Genomic DNA, 25,720 nt, shown 5'->3' on the forward strand with positions numbered 1-25,720 from the left:
TAAACCTGGATAGGCTGGTTTTAGCTGGTTTAATCTGGTCGCTTTGAACCAGCTGAAAAGCCCCATAACCTCTTTAAACCAGCAATCACGCAGGAGTAAATCATCTTAGACTGGTTAAAGATGTTTTCAGCAGGGTCTGCAGTTATATAACATAAGATTCAGTCAAACTAAAAAGATCAAAAATAAAAATCACAGCCCAAGCACATTAGGATGCCAGGCACGGCATTTGACTGACGACATCCCTGAAAGCGTTCATTTTTCTTCGTCCGCACGCTGTTAACTGTGGCACACACCTCTCCTCCCCTCCTCTGTCACAAACCTGAAATCAACTTAAAAATATATCACTCCTGCCACGGAGGTGAAGCCGTAATGCTCCGTTCATGTACAGAATACAAACCTACAAACAGCCTAAATGGATAATCCATTCTCATTGCACCTCTGCCTGAAACGGAGTTAATCTACAAGATCATTTCCACAATGAATACTCAATTTTTCTGCCAGGAAATATGGGCTGCAGATTACCTCCAACAGCACAGAGCTGCAATCTTTAAGTCATACACAGTTTTATTTATGCATTTATCAGATAAAAACCCCCACCCAGTTGGAGTCACTGAGCTCACACACACAGGCATTTTTGACAAGTCCCATACTGCCACCTACTGGTGAACAAAATGTCATCTTATTCTGCAAGGCTGGAAACCTAAAATGCTTCCTTTGCAGATAATTTGTGTAGATGTGAAGGCTGCATCCAATCATTATATATACACATTATTATTTTTATATTAATATTTCTTAAATATTCACTACAGTTATTTACAGACAGACAGACAGATAGATAGATAGATAGATAGATAGATGAAAATTCAGCTTTGCCATTAAAGGAATACATTACATTTAAAATATATGAAAATAGAAAACCGTCCCTTTAAATTTGAATAATACTTCACAATATTACTGTTTTTACTGTATTTTAATCAAATAAATGCAACCTCAATGAGTACAAGAGAATTCTCTCAAAAACATTTTCAAAATCTTACAGATGCCAAAATTTATGTTTATGTATATTTATAAAATACATATAATAATAATAATGATCATCCATTTTTATATACACACAACAAGCAAAAAAATTTCTTCTAAATAATTCCATGCAAATCTACAGTCTTTGGTCTAACCAGCGAATATGTTCTGACTGGCTGTAATTGTGTAGTGTCACACAGCATTTTCACTTTCAGTGTGGAGACTGACAAATTACTTGATATTGGAAATGTATCGTGCCGCGCCTGGTTAGGACACGGTGTAAAGCTCAGTTGAATTTGTTCTAGATCATTAAACATGACTTTTATGGTGCCTCGGAAGCCTGTCTGCTGAGGTACTTTCATACAGAAACGCTGTCTGTTCAGTAACAGACTGACTGTAGGACCCCCAACTCTCCACATTTTGAATGTCTCGCTTCTCAAACAAACCTAATTCTACTGATTAACCCATTAGGAGATGCTGTGTGACCTGAATTATGTGCATCAAATAAGGGGGACATACAAAATGTGCAGTATTAGGAGCCACCGGGTCCAACATTTAGAAGTACTGCCCAATGATAATGAGACATTTGAATAAGTGCCATCCACGGGCATGACTGGGCAGAAATTTTGTAAGTGTGAAGGGAAAATCCAAATGTTGCTAGCAGACTGTAATGTTTATTAATACTACTGATACATTCTTGCGGTAAAACAGGAGAGGAAACAGCAAAATGGATACACAGCGAGGTTGAAAGCACTAAGGGAAAAGACAAAACACACAGCATGACAATGTATGATGATGCATTCATGTGGGACAGGGGTTGAGTTAACAGCTGGCGTTATCTCATTGACTGCTTCAGCGCCGACCTGGAACACGATGAAAAGACGCATCTTGTTACAGCAAAAAAAACAGCACAAAACGCACAACAACAGTTCAACGCAGCAATAAACATTTAAATATGTATGTGTAAATTTAATTAACCCTGACAAACACGCAAAGACTCATTATACCAGCTGTTAAAGAAACCTCTGCCTACTATGTACTGTTACACTGGTGCATAGAAATGACAAAAATTAAATATCATTCTTGCTTGTGCACATTTAGTGGAAAAGAGTATGTTACTTTTATATAATGAATTTAACTGGCTATGCAATGGCTGCTTGGAAGAATATTATGAGAAAAAACTTTTTTAAATACAATTTCTACTCTTTTAAATATTAAAATAGAAACTGAATATTGCCAAAAGGCTAAAAAAAAATGAGACTGGTGACCATGTGAAATCAACAAAACAGTGAGTAAGTACAGACAGGCAGATTAGAAAATAACAGCTAAAACATTTGTAACAAACTGATTGAAAGGCTGAGACCGAGAGGAACGGTGCTGTTCACGATTAGTTTGGATTCAGTGCAGTAAACAGCATTTAAGAGGAGTTTATAACAGTTAGTCTGCCTATAGCAGCAGGGGCTGAAGTCTCTCTGGCTGAAGCCATAGAAACAAACTCTAAAACAACACCAATAGCAGTAGACAATTTCGTATGCTGCCAACATTTGAGTTTTCCATTCACGTTCACAAATTTCTACAGAATCATGCCCGTGAAATCAAATCATAGCTGTGTCAAAGTATGAACACAGAAACAATACCCTGAGGTGATGTCATGCACATTACCATAACATTAGTGCGACTTACGCAATTCTACTACACAACAAAACTTTAGTTTTATATTAGCCTAACATTACATAACTATTTTATTGTATAATACTTTTTTAAAAAGGTACCATGGTATTTTGATAAATTTTTTGGACATTTCCATAGTAATGTTTTTTGGCCAGGGATCATGTTAATTCCACAGCATTTTTAGGCATCTTGGATTAACATCGTTTAAAGGTTTGGAAGGTTTTGTTAATATTTTTCTCTTTTTTAACTTTAGTAAAAGTCTCTTATGGTCAGCAAGGCTGCATTTATTTGATATGCAATATAGTTAAAACACAGATATTGTGAAATATTATTAGAATTTAAAAATACATCTTATCTGTTGTAATATATTTTGAAATCAAATTTATTCCTGTGATGTCAAAAATACAATTTCATTATACCAGTCTTCAGTGTCACATGAACCTTCAGAAATCTAATATGCTGATTTGGTGCTCAAGAAATGTTGATAAATTATCAATGTTTATAAAAAGTTGTGCTGCTTAATATTTTTTGGGAAATTGTGATAAATTTTTTTCAGGATTCTTTGATGAATATAAAGTTCAAAATAATGGCATTTATTTGACACAAATGCTTTGTAACATCATTAATGCATTTGTCACGTTTGATCAATTTAATGCATCCTTGCTAAATAAAAATATTAATTTTTTCTTTGTAAAAAAAAAAAAAAAATCCTACTGACCCCAAACTTTTAAACAGTAGTGCAAATATTTTTTATAAACTATTATAAATATTAATATATCACTCTACATTTTGTAAGGAAAAGTATTTACTGTTTATTTAATGTAAATTGAATGTACACTGGGAATTTTTTACGCCAATACCAAACAGAACAAATAAAATAACCTGTGATAGGAAAAAGTATTTAAATTTTTAACATTACTTTAAAAATTCTTCAGCTTGAGGTTGAATCTGGAGGTGTATTTAGATGTTGCATTGGTTACAATGTGCATTGGCAAATCTAAAATCACACTTTACAAGATGCACAAAAAGCAAAAACATTCATTATTTAAGAAGGATTTAAGAAATATGCAGAGCTGAATCTAATGTCCTTTTTTATTGTCTGTTTGAGACTCTGAAATGGAAGGTCACAGACAAAGCTTATCTCGACTGGGACGGTCTGTTTGTATTACGCTCTTTAGGTGTTCCTCCCTCCTGTTTCAGTCTCTCTAAAGCAAACCTGCACTCCTCCATCAGATAAGACTCAATCCAACCACCTGAAAGACTTCTGCTCTGTTTGAGGCAGTCCAACACTAGGTAAAAATGGAGTGAAGTGATGGAAGTCACCTCAGGTCACTGGCAGGTTTTCATAATGGATGAAAATGAAAACACCCATGGAAAAAAAAACACTCACAAGGAGGTAAAGAAATGCAGCCGAGTCAAACTCACCTTTTAAAACTCTAGTAATAAATAAAGCAATTGCCTCGCAGGAAAAAACAAGCAAAGGAGTCGTGACTGCTCATTAAAGAGTGAATTTACACCTTTCTGCAGCCTGTACAGTTCAAGGATCCTTGCTTTGCATATGAAGGGTGTTTAAATATCCATTAGATGCCATAATTTGTCAGGCACAGCCCTACAGGCTAAAGACAGGGAGAAAAACATGCTGTGATGGGAAGGGTGGGAGAGGGTCACCCAAACACACATTGTCATATGTACAGTCCCTGTAGCAGAGGAGGAGAATAAATTAACCGTGAGGATACCACAGGCAGTGTCAGAATCACTGAGTTAATATATACTTGGAGATGCGATGCACTACGCTTGAAGCTGAATAATTCTCATTTAGAATTAGAACTAACTCAACTCTTCTTGATAAATGCATCGGAAGTCATTACAGTCAGTTGTGGATTCAAAGGTGCTCATGTTAACAGACTCAAATATATATTTTTAAATATTTTTTTTTAAGTCTGCACTACACAGGAGTTACTGTTAGGGGTAGACAGTATGACCAAAATGGCATGAATAATTTTATCACAGTAAGAGTAAACAGTGTGTATCTTTTATTATATATATGAATATATATATATATATATATATCCATTCATCCACGACCATCACCTCATGTTGCAGCATGATAATGCACGGCCCCATGTTGCAAGGATCTGTACACAATTCCTGGAAGCTGAAAACATCCCAGTTCTTGCATGGCCAGCATACTCACCGGACATGTCACCCATTGAGCATGTTTGGGATGCTCTGGATCGGCGTATACGACAGCGTGTTCCAGTTCCTGCCAATATCCAGCAACTTCGCACAGCCATTGAAGAGGAGTGGACCAACATTCCACAGGCCACAATCAACAACCTGATCAACTCTATGCGAAGGAGATGTGTTGTACTGCGTGAGGCAAATGGTGGTCACACCCAGATACTGACTGGTTTTCGGACCCCCCAATACAGTAAAACTGCACATTTTAGAGTGGCCTTTTATTGTGGCCAGCCTAAGGCACACCTGTGCAATGATCATGCTGTCTAATCAGCATCTTGTTATGCCACACCTGTGAGGTGGATGGATTATCTCGGCAAAGGAGAAGTGCTCACTAACACAGATTTAGACAGATTTGTGAACAATATTTGAGAGAAATAGGCCTTTTGTGTACATAGAAAAAGTCTTAGATCTTTGAGTTCAGCTCATGAAAAATGGGGGCAAAAACAAAAGTGTTTATAATTTTGTTTAGTGTGTATATATATATATATATATATATAACAGGTAGACAGACAGACAGATAATTTTATTATACAACAATATTAGTGTATTATTATTATTATTATTTATAATATTATACATTAAAAAATACATTACTACATGATGTATTCTAGTGACAAATAAATACATTTCAAAATCTATTAATAACATTAACCAACTAAAAAAACAATACAATTAATAATAATAATAATAAATTATTGTTATTCTCTATCATATTACTAATATATTGTTCTTTCTATTATTTTTATCATTAATATTTGTAATATTTTACATCACGAAGTACTGTATTTTTATTCTAGTGACTAAGTGAATAATTACATACCAAGATGTTCTAATATTATTATGAATATTGTTATTGTCAGGCACAAATAACCTGCCTGATTTATCTCAACTGCTCTGTGTACCAATAAGTACACATGAACTAGACGATTAGTATAAAAAATTCTCTGTAGTATTTTTTATAAATAATAAGTTTAATGTTACATATAGTGCATAGTCATGTAGTATGCATATTTTTATTCTAGTGACTAAAATACTTTAATATTTAATTTTAAACTTCATTGACGCACACCAAAAGGCAAGATTACCCAGATGACATAAATTATAAATGGCCACGGTTGTTGTTGTTGTTTTTTCCAGATTTTTTATATCATGCCATCTCACGGTATAAACAGTATAACAAAATATTTTCTATCATTGTGGTATATACGGTCATATCACCCCAGCCCTATTTTTGTGGCCCACAAAACAACACCCTACCCTAGTTAATTTTTGGTTCCTTTGCTGCCTCCATTTCTGAGCCTCTACAGCCCATTACACTTTTAATAATGCAACCCTGCCTCATTCTCCCTCCCTTGATGCACAGCCATCTCACCAGCTACACCTGTGATCTCACAAGCCGTAAAAGCAAATAAACAACTCACAGTCCTTCGCTCTGCTCTGAAAGCAGCCCATTCTCACTTCTCTCCAGACCGAGCTTGATGAGGCATTCTGGCTAGCGCTCTCTGGAGAAGCCCTATAAAAGCTGAGCCGCAAACCTTTGCTCCGATACAGGTTTCTGTTGAATTACACCGCAATTTACTTCACTGTTTACTAGCTCGACTATCGACGATGACGTTTCCTTAGTGATCACTGACGAGCTGGCAGGTAGTAAACGGAGGCTGGCAGGCTAGACACAGCGCTGTGATAAAATAGAAAAGTTTACACTTGTAGAGGAGTTTAATGTGATGTAATGGAAGGACGAGCAATAAAAGTGCACATTTCATGGTTTAATTGAAATAAATGTTGCTTAATTTAGATTTTCTGTGCATAACTGCATAAAACAACAGTAAATAAAACAATATATCAGAATTTTATAGTTGGTTAAACACCAATTTGAATAAAAGCATCATCTTATAACTTGAATAATATTTGAATTTGAATAATAGCATCAACATTTGTAAATTACCGTATATGAAAGACCCTTAAAGGGAACGTTCACTCAAAAATGAAAATAGTCCATGTGACATCAGTGGTTCAACCTTAACTTTATGAAGCTACGAGAATACTTTTTGTGTGCTAAGAAAACAAAAACAATGACTTTATTCAACAATTTCTTCTCTGTTTAATAAAGTTGTAATTTTTGTTTGTTTGCACACAAAAAGTATTCTCGTAGCTTCATAAAATTACGGTTGAACCCCTGATGTCACATGGACTATTTTAACGATGTCCTTACTAGCTTTCTGGGCCTTGAACGTGTCAGTTGCGTTGCTGTCTATGCAGGGTCAGAAAGCTCTCAGATTTCATCAATAATATCTTAATTTGTGTTCCGAAGATGAACAAAGGTCTTACGGGTTTGAAACAACATGAGGGTGAGTAATTAATGACAGAATTTTCATTTTTGGGAGAACTATCCCTTTAAGCAATAATCGAAAATCTGCAGTCAGACACAAACGAGCCACATTCAAACCACTTTGGCTAACTGGAGAGTAGGGCAATGGCAGATCTGCAGTTAAAAATACAGGCTACAAACACCAGGTTTGGTGGTTCAAATATTTTCATGATGGGTAATACATCTACTTATTCACCTCCCTATTTTCTGTGTGTTTGCACATACTGAAAAAGCTGAGAAAGACAAAGAAAAAAAGAATGAGAGAAAGAGCCCTGCATAATAACGGTGTGTTTCTAATCAAATGCCTGCTTATAAAATCAGAAATTTGTATCAGGCACAATTTAAGGCAGACCGATCTAAACTGCATTTGGAATAGCAGGATCACTATCTAGCAGTGAACACATTTATAATGTTCCCAGAAAACGTATTTGTGTGTATTCTCTATCTGCACTCCATCAGTGCTTAATGTAGCACATCTCAACATCCATGTCACCAAATCATTCGCTTTCTCCGCAAAGCGGCTTAAAATGATTATTTCAATACTTCTTCAGGGAGCCCAAAATATATTCAGTAAAGATTCCATTTCTGAGGAAGTCAACTGGGTGGCATCAGTGATGGGTATTACTTAGCGCACTGATACAATGAGAAGCAAAATGAAGCTAAATTTGATCTGTGGGTAAAATTCAAATAATCGAAACAGTTGCAACAATAATGATGGCAGATGGCCTACTTTACAAACTCTAACGCCATTTAGAAAATTAATCCTGTCTGAATAGTGCTAACAAATGATTAAGGCAATGAGCACAACTTTATTCCCTTACCTTCATCAAAGTCAGCATCGTCCTCTGTGTGTTGAGGGAAAGGGAAGCAGTTGGTGATCTCCAGCCTGTCCTCCACCACCAGCCCCAGCAGCACCCCCTGCACCAGCTCACTGCCCTGACCTTCCTCCTGGTAATGCTTGATGATCTTCATCACCACCTGAAACACAGAAACACAAGCATGAACACTCACACTTGACTGAATTTCTGTTTTTCCATGATCTTCAAAACCTTTTATGAGTGCTTAAAATATGCACATACACAAATTTCTTTAAGTAACTAATAAGTGAATTTATTTATTATTATTTATTGATACAAAAGTTTGAAATAATTAAGATGCTTTTAATGTTTTTTAAAGAGGCCTCTTATTTTCACCAAGGCCACATCTATTTGATCAAAATACAGTAAAACGGCAATAATTGTCAAATATTGTTACAAATAAAAACGTATACACTGTTTTCAATTGTACTACATTTTTTAAATGTTAATTTGTTCCTGTAATTAATTTTCAGCAGCCATCTTTAGAAAGTGTTTTTTAAAGTCCCCATGAAATCAAAATTTAAATTTTTGGGGTATTGGTATCAATATGTTAGTCTTAAAGGGATAGTTAACCCAAAAATGAAAATGTGATGTTTATCTGCTTACCCCCAGGGCATCCAAGATGTAGGTGACTTTGTTTCTTCAGTAGAACACATTTGATGATTTTTAACTCCAACCGTTGCAGTCTATCAGTCGTATAACGCATGGCAATGGTAAGATTTCTAAAGGATCATGTGATGCTGAAGACTGGGTAATGGCTGCTAAAAATTCTTTTATATAAAGCTTTTTTATGAAATCAATTGAACCTTATGGAATATAAGAGACTTCTTTCAAAAAACAAAACAATAATATGACCAACATTTGACTGGTGTTGTGTCTAAATATGTGTATAGTCTGAATAGGTTGAATAGTCCATCTGAAAGCATGTTCTGGAACTATAAATGATAAAGGGTGGACAGTGGAAGGGATTCCTGGAAAGGTGCTGAGAGGAATTTGGTAGTAGGTGGATCTGGGACAAAATAGAGCTTAATCTTTAATCTCTTAAAGGACAAAAATATTACAAAAAAATAAATAAATAAGATTGGTTCAAATAATCCAACTAAAACCAAAGTCTAGGACTGAGAAGACAAAAACTATGACAAAAAACTGTAAAAATTAACAAAGACAACGCAGTAAATTTAAAACATGCAAACACATGGATGTGCAACCTATCTGTGCTGGTAAATCAAAAGGTAACAGAATCAAACATGGGGGCAATCCATGAACTACAGCTATTGTCTCCACAGATAATAATTACAGAGATCTAGCTGATACTGGATAATGGTATGTAGGGTTGAAATGGTATGAGATTTTCTTGGTATGATAATTGTCTCAGAAAATATCACGGTATCACCGTATATATTAAACAATAATTCTTATCAGTAACAATGACTCTTAAAAGAATAAGAACAAGTTATTTGAGTGAACAAATCCTTTATTACAACAAACTTGAAACCATTTTAATGAAAGTATTGAAGTCTCCCTTCTGAAAAAAATAATAAATAAACTTAATTTCGTTTTAAATGATACCTTATGTATATATCACACTTTAACATTTTAATACATTTTTTTAAATGTTATCAAATGAAACTTTAACAACTTTTATTTTTGGCAAAGTTCTGCACAACAGAGGCATACTAAGTTAAAACGTGGACTAACATGATACTTCTTAAAAATAATGTTTAAATAAATTTATTATTATAAAGAATATTATTATTGTTGTTATTATAACTTTGAAGTACATTGTACAATGCTAATACATTTGTCATAATTTCAAGTTAAATGGAACTTTTATTCCGGTGGGGATGGAGATTAGATATAATCTCTGTCTCTGTCATTTTCTCCACTGTACGTGTGTGTAAGCAGTGGCAAAGTTCTGCACAACAGAGGCATACTAAGTTAAAACATTGACTAACATGATACTTCTTAAAAATAATGTTTAAATAAATTCATTATTATAAAGAATATTATTATTGTTGTTATTATAACTTTGAAGTACATTGTACAATGCTAATACATTTGTCATAATTTCAAGTTAAATGGAACTTTTATTCCGGTGGGGATGGAGATTAGATATAATCTCTGTCTCTGTCATTTTCTCCACTGTACGTGTGTGTAAGCAGCCAAGTGAATGCAGAGTGAAGCAGCCTAGCGGAAATAAGTTGCATATGCGCAGGTGAGATTTTTTTTCATTCATTTTTTTTTTTAACCGTTACCGTAGATATGCAAATGTTTACGGTATGATAACCATGCACGTTCAAACCGTGATACCAGTATATCGTTACAACCCTAGAACATTCTGACAGAACACAGCAAAGAAACAGCTAAAATGGAAAACAACGAGTTCACAAAGCAATGTGTACATCAGGATGTGTCAAGTTTCAACAAAGCCCTTGCTCATTGTCTTAGTGGGACAAGGTGACTGGGAGAGCTACAGAGCAAGTGGCATTCACAGGTCGAAAAGAGAGTGATTTCTAACACAAGCCAAAGTCATCAGGGATCCAGAGTGAGAATGAGGCAGGCATTGAGTGCTAGTCCCTGTAGTCCATGTGTCAAGCATGTTGAAACTCAGACACTGCAAAGTCATGAGGAAGAGAAGCAAGACTGTTCGGCAAGGTGCACACCAAACGGCTTCTCCGAAAAAAAGTGGACGTATGACCTCGGGCAGATGGACATCTACTTTGTGCCAGAACGAAAACTGTAGAAGCTATATAAAAGCTGCTTTAAAAGATGCTTAAAACTTTAAAGTGACAAACTGAGTTATGAAATGGCGATTAAATGTTTTTGGACACAAATAAAAAAAAACTGCTTTCAATCGGAGTGATGGTAGTCTCCTGTTGGCACTTTGACCTTAGCCGGGAAATGGCACAGCAGGCAATTGTGAGGAATGCTGAAGGTCAAATACAAAATCCAGATTCGCTTTACTTCCTGTTGCTTGCCAGAGTCTTATTGTGCGCCCTCTGCACCGACTCAGCCATCAATCTTTTACACTTGCTGTAGAAGTGCTCCAGGTTTACGGCGAATCAAGTTCTTCTCTCAGCCTGTTAATCTGCACTTCACAGCCTGCCGTCACTGTGCTATCGCCTCGCAGAGGGCCCTCAAGGGCCGTATATAAACTCCACTCACACTCACCTTCTGAATCTGCCAAAAGGTTGTTGAGAGAGTGAATTACTGTGTCTACATCTTTTAAAGACACCTAAACACATTAGTCATAAAAAGCACCGGAGTAAAGTAACCTGACCCGCCAATACTGTGCAAACTGTGGATATTTCTCCATTGGTATGAAGGGAACCAGCAATTTTGATCATAAACATAGAAGGGATTAAAAGCCTAAACCAGATGCATTCTTCCATTTCCATTCAAATAGGAAAAAGACGAGGAAATCATTTATTTTCACATGAGCATTTTTAAATATAAAGATTTCTGAAGGATCATGTGACACTGAAGACTGGAGTAATGGGCGCTGAAAAAAACTTTGCCATCACAGGAATAAATTACATTTTAAAATACATTAAAATAGAAAACAGTTACTTTAAACTGTAATAAAACTTCATCAAATAAATAATTTTTCATCAAATAAATGCAGCCTTGGCTTTGTGAGCATAAGAGACTTTTTTTTTAAAAACATCTTAATTATTATAAAATTATTATGGTAACACTTTAGAATCTGGAACACATATTCACTATTAATTAAGATTTTTTCCTCAATAAACTCTCAATTTGTTGCTTATCAAAAGTGAGTAAGGTAGTTGTTAAAGGGATAGTTCACCCAAAAATAAAAATTCTGTCATTAATTACTCACCCTCATGTCGTTTCAAACCCGTAAGACCTTCGTTCATCTTCGGAACACAAATTAAGATATTTTTGATGGAATCTGAGAGCTGTCTGACCCTGCATAGACAGCAACGCAACTGAAATGTTCCCAAGTCCAGAGACGTAGCAAGGAGATCTGTAAAATAAACGTAATTTTACGAAGCTTCGAGAATACTTATGTGCGCAAAAGAAAAAAAATAACGACTTTATTCAACAATTCGTCACAGAACAGCATACGCTGTTTACAGGGTGACATTTCCTACTTTGTTGTGATTTGATCTGAACGAAAACAGCGTATCTGTGTGACACAGCTGACACAGAACAGCATACGCTGTTTACGTCCAGCTGATACTCTTCAAAATGGCGCTACAGGGTGACGCGGAGGAGACGAATTGTTGAATAAAGTCGTTATTTTTTTTCTTTTGCGCACAAAAAGTATTCTCGTAGCTTCGTATAATTGCGGATGAACCACTGATGTCACATGGATTATTTTACAGATCTCCTTGCTACGTTTCTGGACTTGGGAACATTTCAGTTGTATTGCTGTCTATGCAGGGTCAGACAGCTCTCAGATTCCATCAAAAATATCTTAATTTGTGTTCCGAAGATGAACGAAGGTCTTACGGGTTTGAAACGGCATGAGGGTGAGTAATTAATGACAGAATTTTCATTTTTGGGTGAACTAACCCTTTAAGTTTAGGTATGGGGTAGGTTTAAGGGTTCTAAAATGTGGTCATACAGAAGGCATTATGTGCATTAGAAGAACTAATAAACCTTCAATATGCTAGTAATATGCATGCCAATAAGCAACTTGTTAATAGTGAGAATTATTTTAACCCAATTCTCACTATTAACTAGTTGCTTATTAGCATGCATATTACTAGCATATTTACTTTACATATAAAAATATATAAACACACACAGTTTAGTTAATAAATATACTGTAGAATATTCAAAAAGCCCTGTCTGCTTAGTAGGCAATGGCACCCATTGATGCTTAGTTATTGCTCTCACCCTTCAGTGTGTTCAAAAGAAACTGACAGCCCGATGTCACCGTTTGAAAAGATGCAAGGTAGTGCTGAAGCCCATGAAGTGAAGAGTGACACAGTTCAGTGATTTTAGTGGATCACTGCTGCCCCCTGTTGACCATCTTCCTCACACCTGGATCACGGGCAATGTTCTAGCAAAGCGTCTAGGGAGATTTATATATGCACTAACATTTTTAGCATGAAAAAAAAGAGAAACAAATTCCTAGGGGAATCAGAAATCAGAAATGATTTAAACATTGCCCTGCTATGATTCTCATGCATAAGCAGACCTTATTTCACACTGCTTAAAAAGTGCTTAGCTTTTGCCTGAAAGGTCAAAAATAAAGAGTTTCACATAATGGAGAGAGAGAGAGAGAGAAAGAGAGAGAGCTGAGAAGATACATATCCCTGGAAGGGATTTGTAGAGCTCTCCGTTTAAGCTGCTTACCCACCCTGAAGCAGTTGCCTCTAATCCACCTGCTTTATACATTTAGCTTATTTGTATTCATCTAAAAACTCTGTGAACAGCAGGTCTACAAAATGGAGCACAGCAACAATGCCTGATGCTCAGGTGGCTGAACCGAAAGGGAAAATACAGCAGTTGGTAATATCAGGGTCTTCCTCTATCCCTTCTTAACTCGCTGTTTTGCTCACAGGGGAGGATTAACAAGAAAACAAGCATATCAATAACACCCACATCAGATGCGTTTCCAGTGACCTGCAAATGCTTTTGCCTTGCCTTGAATAAAATATAATGGGATCTGGTGATTTCACTAAGAGCCCAAAAGAAAAACAAAAAAATCAGATTCTGATTATTAAAAACAATGAAGATGGACCGACATTAGAGCGCTCTAGGGGCTCCAAAGACAGACAGCCGCTGTCAATTGATATTGACATTAGTACCCATCATAACCACAATTTGTCATCAAATGACAACCCAAGATTGATTACGGCATCTATTAAAGTTTACATGAATGTGCACAAAGCCTCCTAATTGTTTGTTTCATGGGGATGGGGTTGATTACAAGGGTATGAGAAAGTGACAGCAATAATCAATCAAAAGTTTTTCAGCCTAAAAACATTTAAATTAAATTTTGTATAACCATTTTAAACATCAAACATACTATTTATTTTATACTATAGCAAGTTAATATGTTTTAAAATAGCAGTTTGTTACAGAAAATAGACAAAAACTACTAGTCAGACATATGGAGTCGGCATTAATTTTTTTACAGAAGTTCATAAAGATTGCTAGATTTATTTAATAATAAAAAAACACATTTTCCTATTTGAATGTATTTTAGATTTGTAATATATTCCTGTTTTGGCAAAACTGAATTTTCAGCAGCCATTACTCCAGTCTTCAGTGTCACGTGATCCTTCAGAAATTATTCTAATGTGCTGATTTGGTGCTCAAGAAAAAAAAAATTCAATCTTAAAAACAGTTGTGCCGTTTAATGTTTGTGTGGAAATTATGATATATTTTTTCAGGATTCTCTGATAAATTGAAAGGTCACTGGAAAATAATTTATTTGAATTAGAAATCTTTAATATTATATATGTTTTTCTTGTCACTTTCGATTTAACGCATCCTTTCTGAATAAAAGTATTAATCTTACTGACTTTTGAACTGTACTGTATATTCGCTTAAAGTATATTTCGACAACTTTTTGGAATACACTTGCATTTAAACAGGATCTAAAAGTCACAAAACTTTTGACTGTTTTTATCTTCTGGGTAAACATACAAAAGGGGAAAGTGCTACATTATTCTGAACCCATCATCCATGTCTGTACACATTTTTCTGCAGCACAGAGAGACAATGAATGGTGATGTCTGCAAATACTGAGCAAAAAACTAAAAGAACAAAACTCCCAGTGATGCATGCATGAGGGACGAAAGAAAAACCTTAGTCAGTAAAATCGTGGGAGAGACAAAACCCAACAAACAAACAAACAAACAAACAAACAAAACCTTCAGGAAGTCCAAAATGTTTCCTCAAAAGCATCGTTCCAGCTCAGACTGTGCAAGAAGGCACATGAACCATCAGCATCTTTAAGTATGAGCATCAAGACACCGCAGAGAATGTTCTGGAAAGCCAACGGGCAAAAAAAAAAAATAATAATTCAAACAGTTCCAACCAACAGCAAACAGGGAGCTGAGCTTTAGTAAAGCCTCAAAACAGGCTGTGGGACAAGTGGATAGAAAATCTATGAAATCAACGATGGCAGCTTTACTTGAGGCACCTTGACAGGAAACAGCTTTTTTTGGGCTGCACTGCAAGAAACAAAGCAAAAACTAACATTCCTGTACATTCACAACATTTCACACTCATTCCTTAGCAGTGGGGAGCGAGATAGGAACGTAAAACGAGCGAGAAGCTTCCATAAGCATCATTGAGTTTAATTAGGTTCAGTGAATTTACTGTGGCCATACAAACAGATTAACTACAAAAACGCAGCAAAAAATAATTTGACTTCTGTTCAGGCCTGTAAAACTGAAGCAATGATCTACAATCTGATAGAAGTAATTCGATTAAATTAATTATGCATTAAAAGAAAACAGCTGCTTGGCAAATGAGGGTTTGCAATAAGACATTGCTGTTTACTTAGCTACTTCATAATTATAAAAACCAGGGACTTATTATTATTATTATTATTATTATCATTTCTTCTTATTATTATTTCCAGTTTGGCATATTGTCATCACATCAGTCTGCACAGTGATCTGCAGGTGAACTAACCAACAGAGACGTGTAAACACCCTAGTTCACTCTCTGTGGACTCAGCTACATTGATTCTGTTAAACGTGGTCTTACCAGTCCTTCTAGCTGGATTTGTTTGACGGGAGAATCCAGGGTTTTTCCAGACGGGGTTTCTTTATGGGATGCCATCTTCACCCGCGCCGGGGATACAAAACCGCTAAACCAAAAAAAAAAAAACCGCTAAACCGGTGCCTTCCGGTGAACCTGATAGCGATGAATGAATCATCCATTTGAATCGGATCTTTTTAATGCATGGGTAACTTGAACCGGTTAAAAAAAACAAACTAAAGCGATTACAAAAAATCAAGAGCAATATGTGACAACGGATTTCTTTATTCGCCACATTATGGTGGTTTTGGTAACTTGCAAAGAAATGAACTGTTCAAAGGAATCGATTCGCGAAAGGATTCAGACTTCCCTTCACTAGAACGTGCAGCTGTAAAAGTGGTCAGAAGAAAGAGTGACTACTGTGAACTGTTCCTAGAGTGAGTTAACTAATAAAATTCTGAAAGTCTTTATCTAATAATAATAAATCAAACATATATATTAATTTTAGTTATTATACATTTATTTTCTATTATTATTTATTAGAATTAACGAGATAACCGACAGCCATTTGCTGTTTTACCCGGTACCCATTTACTGTAACCACTCTGGTACCATGCTTGTTAATGTTTGAGACTGGCGTGAGATTCGTTTAACTGTTTTGTTGACATATTTACATAAATCAAGAGTATCAGTCCTCACGTGTTCGGATTTATTGATATTCTTCTCTTATCCAGTCAAGATAATCTATTCGTTTAAACTATCTGAGCTTTATATATCAATAATTCACCATGAAGATAAAACGTCAGAAGCACGCGAAGAAAACCATCAGTTTTTACAAGTACAACTTTTGCTTTAGGGAACCTTTCCAGATATTAATTGATGGGACGTTTTGTCAAGCAGCGTTAAAGAATAAAATACAAATCAAAGAGCAATTGCCAAAGTATCTCATGGGAGAAGTTCAGCTCTGTACCACAAAGTAAGTTAATGCTCTTCGTATTTCTAGTATTTGTGTCAGTGTATTAGTTCTTGTGTAATAACATTTGTTTTGTTCTGTGCAGCTGCGCACTTAAGGAACTTGAAAGCCTTGCAAAAGACCTCTATGGAGCAAAACTCATCTTACAGAGATTTCAGATCAGGAAATGCAAACACATGAAAGATCCAGTTCCTGCATCAGAGTGTTTGTTGTCAATGATTGGGGAGACAAATCCACACCACTACTTCATTGCAACTCAGGTAAGGACTCTATAACTGGACAAAAATGTAATTTAGTCAAATAAATAAAAAAAAAATAACACAATGATCCTTCTTACCAGGATCAAGAGTTGACGACGGCCCTGAAGAAGATCCCTGGGGTTCCTCTGCTCTACATTATCCTCAACACCATGGTGTTAGACAAGGCCTCTGAGCGTTCGCTGAAGCACGTTGAAGCGGTTCAGCTGGGTGAGTTGGTGAGCCCGTCACAACAGTCAAGCATCCAGACTCTGAAAGAGAAGGAGGGCCTCAGCAAAGACAGTAATGACAGGAGAGGCAAAAAACGTAAGAGGAAATCCAGCAATCCCAACCCACTTAGCTGCCTGAAGAAAAAGAAGAAATCCATGCCTCAGCAGCCCAAAAAGACAGACGGAGAGAAAAAGAAGCGAAGTAGACCTAGGAAGCGACGGCCTGCTGGAACAGAGGAAGCGGCAGTCACCTCCAATCCCACAACTGCCTAGAGACAAGCCTCGCTTCTACAAGAGTAGCATTTATTTGTTTCTCAGCATTTTTTATTGTAAGGTTTGTCCTTTATCCAGACCAGGCATTTGTGCCAGCAAACACCTTGTTTTGTCTAATAAACAAGTGTTTCTTTTATTATCAATACCTGTTTTGTTTTGTTTTTGTGACCGTTTAAGGTTTAATTATTTGAGATTAGATTAGATGCTTAGTGCTTTGTGTTTTTATAATGAAAAATATATGACCAGAGAGAGCACGGAAAGCTGTGGTTGGCTTTGTGTTACACTGAGGAATATAGGTACAGATATATATGTGTGTGTGTTTAATATTGTTGGAAATGTTCAAATATGTGACCCTGGAGCACAAAACCAGTCATAAGTAGCACGGGTATATTTGTAGCAATAGACAACAATACATCGAATGGGTCAAAATTATTGATTTTTCTTTTATGCCAAAAATCATTAGGCTATTAATTAAATATCATGTTCCATGAAGATATTTTGTAAATTTCCTACCATAAATATATCAAAGCTTAATTTTTGATTAGTAATATGCATTGAGAACTTAATTTGGACAACCTCATATTCCAGATTTTCAAATAGTTGTATCTCAGTAAAATATTATCCTATCCTAAAAAACCATGCATCAATATTTATCCAGCCCTCAGGTGATGTATAAATCTCGATTTTAAAAAAATGACCCTTATGTTTTGTGGTCCAGGGTCACATATGGTTGTTAATAATTTAATATTTATTATTATAAATTATTATTACAAAGTAATAGTGTTTTAATATTATTATTAAATAATAATTAATGAAATTAAGTTTAAAAGTCAGAATTTGAGGTATCAGAGGGCAAATGGGGGGGGGTTTACCACAAGAGGGTGGTATAGCCTCCAAGAGCCCACCAGGCTGGTTCTTATGTCCAATAAGTGTGATCTTGTGAGGACTGCATTTATTAATGTTACATTACATTAATATTGCTTCCCAATGCTTTTGCATGGGAATTTACCACATGCACAATATGTTTTTATGTAGGTACTTTTTATCAAATTGGCTAAACTTTTTGTAGGACACTAGAATTTAAGTCTGGTGATTCATGCATGGCAGAGGTTCTGAAAGAGAACTGGAAGGCCAGGCAGACTCTCTTTTCATGGATGAAGAGAACTTGGTCCCATTCTGTCTCTTTGAATGTCTGTAACGTCAAAGACTTTGTTGGTTTGATCTATTGGGTTTAAATATAGCCTCAATTGTGTCTTCACTATTTTTGTCCCGAGTTGGGATGTATTGCTTATTTGTGCAGGTTGCTTGGGAAACGCAGAGAGGACATGACAGCATGCGGCTCCACATGGCTGCCTGGGCGGTTCACAACCAATGACTTTAGACCCATGAGTAGTTTAAGGATCAACAGTGGCTACTGTGGGAATAAAAAATATTAGTTCATACTAAAATCTACATGGGATCAAAATCAAAGCTATGACCTGACAAATGTAATTTGTGACTTATTCAGTCCACAGAGGTCCACTTACTATTTACCATCCTGGCACTGCCAAGGATATTCCTCCAGCTGTCTTCACTAGTACTTCCTGCGAAGCCATAGCAACTCCAGATCCACACGTCATCTATTCAACTGCATTAAACATTTACAAAGCTCATGGCAAATCAGAAACACTACAGGCGAGGCTGACGTCAGTCTCTCTACGTCACTCCCTTGCACATAAACAGACTTATGTCGCATGCAAAATCAGAGTGTGCGTATGTTTATGGCGTGGCAGGGGGTGAAGGGAGGGGGTGTTTTAAGTGTCCATCCCAGAGCGGACTCGCCAGTAGTGGACAGTGTGACAGGGAGATAAAACAGTGACAGAGCTGTATCTACAGCTGACAAGAAGAACAGTGAGTTCCCTGCGCCTCATCAGCACTTCTAGAAACAATGGAAGTAGTTCTTACCAGACTCAGAGATTTCTCCTGTAAAGAAACTTCTTTTGATCACTGTAAAGCAGCAGTGATGTGCAGGGACCATTCCTCATCCCAGGAGGTGTGCAGAGGGAAGCGTATGGCTGGAGAGGAGGATGCAGGCCGGCTGGACATTGAGACTGCCCTGGCCTGGCTGAGGAAGGAGCTGGTAAGATTTCATGCAGTACAGTTTACTACATTATTAGTCATTTGAATGCAAATATGAGGCAATTTTGTTTTCCCATGATAACATTTTGCCTTCAGCAAGGGCATAAGATCCCAGGGGCAGGGGATTTTAAGGAAAACCAATTTACGGAAAATATAAAATTCTAATATATTATTATGTAATATAGTTATTTTACCTGGTGTATCTTACTTTTTGTCTTACCACTTAACTCTTTTGTCATATTTTGCAATACAGTTTATTTTGTTTTCAACCTCTTTCTTATAAAGAATAATCGGTAATTACACACAAAAATCCTAACTTATAAATTCTTATTAATTTAATTCTTTTTTTTATTAATTAAATTATTTTATTGTTCTATATTTTGGCAGATTGTTTATTTATATTAAAATGATAATTATTATATTATAATGATTATATATATATATATATATATATATACACACACAATTATACTTCCAAAGTGTGGGGTCAGCAAGATGTTTTTTAAGTATTTAATTAATACTTTTATTCATCAAGGGTCCATTAAAGTGATCAAAATTAACAGTAAAAATAATTATTGTGTAATATTACAAAATATGTCTATTTCAAATAAATGCTTATATTTTGAACTTTCTATTCATCAAAGAATTCAGAAAAAAATATTAAGCAGCACAACTGCTTTCAACATTGATAATAATAAGTAATGTTTCTTGAGCAGCAAATTATTCGAATATATTAGCATATTAGAATCATTTCTGGAGGATCATATGATTCATATTTAAAATTGTAGTATTTCACAATATTACTTATTTTGCTGTATTTTTATCATATAAATAGTGTTAATTGGTGAGCATAAGAGACCTATAAGAGTCTCATAATGTAAGAGATGTATAATTTTTATCGATTTTATTTCATTTAAATTTTTTCCTTCTCCCTGTGTATAGTGGGTGTCCTGGGTGGTCTAAGCATTTCATGCGTGTCTATTGTTGTAGACATAGGTCATGTTGTTTCAAACTCGAGTAAAATCAAAGGTCAGCTTGCGTCTTTACAACGTTACTCCTCATGAGTAAAAAATTACGACCGTCTCGTCATTAACATTCATGTTGCGACCCTTACAACGTCCCGGGGGTTAAATTCTGAGCAGGCCCATTCTCAGTAGATATATTGCTTGGCATTTACAGCCTCTGTACTCATGACATGTCATGGCAACCTTTCACACAAAAGACACCACAGAAACCCTTTAAGAGGAGCTAATATTATGTCTCATTGGTCTATATTCATCACTTCAGTACATCTGTGACTTCAAATCTAAATCTTGAACAATGTCTGTTATTCTTGTCACAATTCCTTTAGCGATATTTTAACTGTAATTGATTTAGAACATGTTTATGACTAAATGTCAAACACACTGTACTTTGATAAGAATGGATGTATGGTTGTTTAAAAATTAATTCTGGAGTCGGGTGAATTCAGGTCAGTTAGGCCACTACTTGTTATTCCACATTCTATATTCTGCTCATTAACTTAAAGAGCTTGCCTACAGCATTCACATTATTGTTCTTTTCCAGCCTTAACACAGTTCTAATGACTCCTACAAGTTCCAGTGTTCACTTCCAGTCAGCATTTATGCCAATTCACTCAGCTGCCCACATAAATAGTGTTGTTTTGTGTTTTCTCCTATAGGAAATCAGGTTTCAATTGAGTTCCATTAAATGTGCTTCAGTGAAATAGAGAAAAACACGTAAACACACTCAAGCAAATACTGTTCACTCTTATAAGCAGTTCAGTGCCCAGGAAGGGTTTCACCTGCTCCCAACAAAGTTCATGTCCTTTTCTCTTTAATTTTCTTTGATTAAATCTTTCAAAGCAGGTTTCATTATTAGTCTGCCAGTGTAATTAATGCAGGTTTTGGCGGGAACACTTCCTGTTTCGTCCTTTCTGCGGTCAGAACAGGCTCATGAAATGTGCTGGAATGCAGGATATTATTTCCTCTCAATGCATCCAATTAGACTGCCATGGCCACCAATAAAAAGAGCAGAAAGAGGAAAAAGACATTTGCATCTGAAAAAGACATTGCCCGTCTAAAATACTTTCAACTCCCGCTGTTGAATACAAGGATAAGAACTCAGCATAGTAGCACCTTAACCTTGACCTGATAGTTCTGGCATGAATATGTGAATTTGTTAGAACTGTAATGTTTGTTCTGGTCACTCTTTTCAGAGTCTTTGAGTGTCAGAGCTTTCCCAGTGTCTCGCTGTGTTTATTTTCTTGAGGTTTAGTTTAGAAAGATGTTCTGGATAAAGAGAAAAATGTAAATTGAGGTGGAGGATAATTGTTTCTAAACAGTTTCCCAGAATGAGGTTTGAATAGGGCCTACTGATTTGAATGTTTTTAGGCAAAAAGGTTTTGATGATTTATGAAGTGGATATGCAAAGTATGTCAGCTTTATATACCAGTGTGCTAATTATAAAAAGCCTTTGAGGGGGTCGCCTTTGTTGAGAAATTTCTGGCAGTTTTTAGGCGCCTTTTCAGATCCATTAGTTTGTCGTCAGCTAGGCTATCTTAAGGCGTCTTTAACAGAAGACTAAAGCTTTTAGTTGATTATATTTAAGATATTTAAATTTATACGGGTTCAGACAGTTTTGTCAGTTTTTACCTTACTGCTGAGGTTCCCGAACGCAGCTGTATTTATAGGCCTACTGTGTAATTCCGTGAAATTTCGCGGGTAAAAAGGGTCCATTAATTGTCAACAGTGTAAGAGTGCATAATAAGGGTGCACATAATTATTTTCATATCAGCCCACTTTCTAGGCTATTAGTCAACGCGGCGTATTGGCGAGACCAAAATCTGAAAACAAGCGAAATCTTCGTGGGGATTGGGAAATTTTTTCGCCAGATTTAAAGTGGTCATATGATGCTGCTAAAAAGAACATTATTTTGTGTATTTGGTGTAATGAAATGTGTTTATGCGGTTTAAGGTTCAAAAAACACATTATTTTCCGCATATTGTACATTATTGTTTCTCCTCTATGCCCCGCCTTTCTGAAACGCGTCGATTTTTACAAAACTCATCGGTCTGAAAAAGCGAGGTGTACTGTGATTGGCCAGCTATCCAATGCGTTATGATTGGCCGAATACCTGTGCTCTGATTGGCGAGCTATCCAGTCCATTGTGATTGGCCAAATTCCTCAAGCGTGTGACGGAAATGTTACGCCCCTACCATATTGTGATGCCTGCGGCTACCACATGTGATGGGTATGCAACTGGCCAATAAACCCACAGAAGAAGAAGAAGAAGAAGAACCACATGTGACTATCCCGGGCTGGACTCTGCTTCGTCCAAGGTGAAAGCCGATCCGGCGATCGACAGCACGAAGTTGAAGTATTTCCTCAGCGACCAGCACGGATCAGCTCCAGGCATGACGAAGCGATATCGTCCTCTTTTGGAAGGCCAAACAAAGTAGTTTCGCTTTCACAACGAAAAACACAGCGGCCTAACGTGAGTCGCATCATATGACCCCTTTAAATAACTGGATATCACACACGAAATTTCGCTTATGGTATACGTGGCCACACTTTAACTTCGGCATAATGTAACATTTGTGGTTACAAAAATGTTATTTGAAAACGCTGTTAAAACATTTAACATAATGTAACTTTTGTGGTTACAAAAATGTTATAGGCTATTTAAAAACATGGTTGAAACATTTAACATATAGGCCTACTTATGTCAACAAAATCATAGATAGGACTATGCTATAGCCTACATATCTATGAACAAAATAGGTAGATAGCTAGAGATATAGCTCCTTGACTAAAATGATATTCACTTTCTGCAGTGTGTATTATTTACAACTGAGTTAAATTCTTAAAATTCTTTTTTTTTTCATTTTAAATCTGACTTGAATGTTGAGCATGTATTTGCTTACACAAAATACTGTTAAAAAGTTTATTAACTCTGATGTAGCCTACTCATCTAACAATAATTGAATAAAAGCATGCATAAAAACATTCCTCTGCTTTGTAGATGGAGATGCGCTCTCAGGACCAAGCTTTGATTCGCCAGCTGATGGATCTTCATGACGGCATTCAGGAACTGAAACAGGAGTGTGCAAAAGCCATAGAAGATGAGGAAGAGGAGGAAGAGGAACCTTGTTGGGACTCTGGAAGTGAGGGTGGGGGGAGCAGTATGTCCTCCTTCTCAGGAGAAATGAGCTTTTACCCTTCCATCTACTCCTTTAGCACATGTATGAGCCCCGCTCCTCTTGGAGCCTACCTGCCCAAACGGGCCTTTAGTAGACGCAGCTCTGTGCCCTGAAACCTCCAGTTCAGATCACATTTGTTTGATTAATACAACATGTTCCAGCATGTTACAGTAGTGTTGAGTCTCACAGAAGAACAAATGATGAATTACTTATGTGAGAAATGTCATAATGTCATACGGGATATTGTATTTAAAACAACTGGAGTAACACAACTGCCATATGCTCAGAACATACTATATAGGCTACTATAAAAGTGAAAAAGTCAAACATTTTACACTGTGAAAAACTTGACAAAGTCTTTGGTGATAGACTACTATTCTACCTGAATGCACTAATAGAGATACATAGAATGCACTGAGGAAGTTTGTTTTACTTAAACAGCGCTTATATATCTGTAAAAGTATTTTCTCTCATTTCACAAAACTGAAGTGCCTCTTCAAACTAAGTGCATGACACTGACAGCAAAAGAAAGTTACCAGAATATTGTCTTGAAAGTTGAACAATGAACAACTCATTCAATTGTATTATGAGAGTCATTGGAAAATAAAGAAAAAAATTTTTTTTCACTGATCTAATTTTTCTGGGACAAATATCACTAATAATATGCTATGACATGCTTTGACATCATACTTAGTATCATACTAGTACCACAAGTATGATAATAAAAACCTACAAACCTGATCAATGTTGAGATTAATCATTTCATGATGCAATAAGGAGTTTAAAACATCAAGACATTTTAATAAACAGATGATGACATGTTTTTGCACCCATTGCATATGCTATGCTAATAATTCCATGTTCAAAGCTGAACAAATATCAACACTTGGTTTTTCAGTCATACAGCAGATGATCACACAATCTCATTAGTAGTAAGAACAGGTATGAGCTACATCTTCTATAGACAAATGAATCATAGAAACTGTATCTATGCCAAGCATACAAGTCTCAACCTTCTTAAGGCTAGTTCCCTTTACATCTGGTATTAACATGTTTTGTATCCGAATAGTATTATATATATTATTAATAGGATATGTTTAATTGCATTGCATTTACACTGTCATTCCAATGCTTCTCCAGTCTGATCATCACATAGAAATCCTATAAAATCAGGGGTCAGAATCCATCCTAGTGTGGTTTTATGATTACAATGTGTCTTGGATGCATTTACACCTGTGGTCAAGTGCTTTCCAATCGTGATTTGATCACCAAAATGGTATGTTAATGCCAGGTGTAAAGGGATGTATATGTAGTTTTGAGTACAAATCTCAGCACCCAGTTTGACTGATATTTGGTCAAGTTTTCACATACATTTCACTAACAAGACATTTTAACAAAGTGCACTCCAGGACAGGAGAGTTATTTGTGCTCCACTCCTCTACAGGCATCTGCTTGTCAGGGCATTGTTCTCTCATTAAGCCCTGCTCTGCTCTGTGGGGTCACAGGTGCTCAGTGCTGTCAGCGTCCAGAAGCAGAGATCCGTTCTCTCGTCTGAGCCTCTGAATCTCCTTATTGAGTCCCAGCAGAGTCTGAGCCAGCTGACGGTCCTGAGAGCGCATCTCCAGCTGCATGACAATCACACAGCAACAGATCAGACACATTCACATATCTATCTATCTATCTATCTATCTATCTATCTATTTATCATCTGTCTGTCTGTCTATCTATCTATCATCTATCTATCTGTCTGTCTGTCTGTCTGTCTGTCTGTCTGTCTATCTATCTATCATCTGTCTGTCTGTCTGTCTGTCTGTCTATCTATTATTCTGTCTGTCTGTCT

At 36.2% G+C, this 25,720-nt stretch overlaps 3 protein-coding genes across 3 annotated transcripts in view; 1 reads left to right on the forward strand and 2 right to left on the reverse strand.

Annotated features, from left to right (window-relative positions):
* Window positions 1-16,148, reverse strand: part of LOC107706138 (eukaryotic translation initiation factor 3 subunit H-B-like) — a 61,069-nt gene extending 44,921 nt beyond the window's left edge. The window contains exons 1-2 of the mRNA XM_016509720.1: window positions 15,856-16,148; window positions 8,122-8,278 (exon numbers count right to left, since the gene is read on the reverse strand). Coding sequence (XP_016365206.1) covers window positions 8,122-8,278; window positions 15,856-15,930 — 232 coding nt within the window. The 5' untranslated portion in view covers window positions 15,931-16,148. The remainder of the gene's footprint in view (window positions 1-8,121; window positions 8,279-15,855) is intronic.
* A 288-nt stretch (window positions 16,149-16,436) lies between these two features.
* On the forward strand, window positions 16,437-17,704 carry utp23 (UTP23 small subunit processome component). The gene is made up of 3 exons (XM_016509855.1): window positions 16,437-16,825; window positions 16,908-17,082; window positions 17,163-17,704. Exons 1-3 carry the CDS (start codon window positions 16,638-16,640, stop codon window positions 17,559-17,561), a joined length of 762 nt encoding a protein of 253 aa, XP_016365341.1. The 5' UTR covers window positions 16,437-16,637; the 3' UTR covers window positions 17,562-17,704.
* Window positions 17,705-24,888: 7,184 nt separating this feature from the next.
* The window catches only part of LOC107706224 (protein FAM167A-like), a 2,349-nt gene continuing 1,517 nt past the window's right edge, over window positions 24,889-25,720 (reverse strand). The window contains exon 2 of the mRNA XM_016509857.1: window positions 24,889-25,505. Within this exon, the coding sequence (XP_016365343.1) occupies window positions 25,380-25,505 (126 nt within the window). The 3' untranslated portion in view covers window positions 24,889-25,379. The remainder of the gene's footprint in view (window positions 25,506-25,720) is intronic.

The sequence above is a fragment of the Sinocyclocheilus rhinocerous genome, unplaced genomic scaffold, assembly GCF_001515625.1.
Source record: "Sinocyclocheilus rhinocerous isolate Xijiao unplaced genomic scaffold, SAMN03320098_v1.1 scaffold53, whole genome shotgun sequence".
Taxonomy (NCBI): Eukaryota; Metazoa; Chordata; class Actinopteri; order Cypriniformes; family Cyprinidae; genus Sinocyclocheilus; species Sinocyclocheilus rhinocerous.

Excerpts from the sequence above, each read along its gene's own strand:
- utp23 (XM_016509855.1), top strand. The coding sequence starts at position 16,638 with ATGAAGATAAAACGTCAGAAGCACGCGAAGAAAACCATCAGTTTTTAC. Across the intron at positions 16,826-16,907 it reads GTTCAGCTCTGTACCACAAA|CTGCGCACTTAAGGAACTTG; the intron begins GTAAGTTAATGC and ends TGTTCTGTGCAG. Across the intron at positions 17,083-17,162 it reads ACTACTTCATTGCAACTCAG|GATCAAGAGTTGACGACGGC; the intron begins GTAAGGACTCTA and ends CCTTCTTACCAG.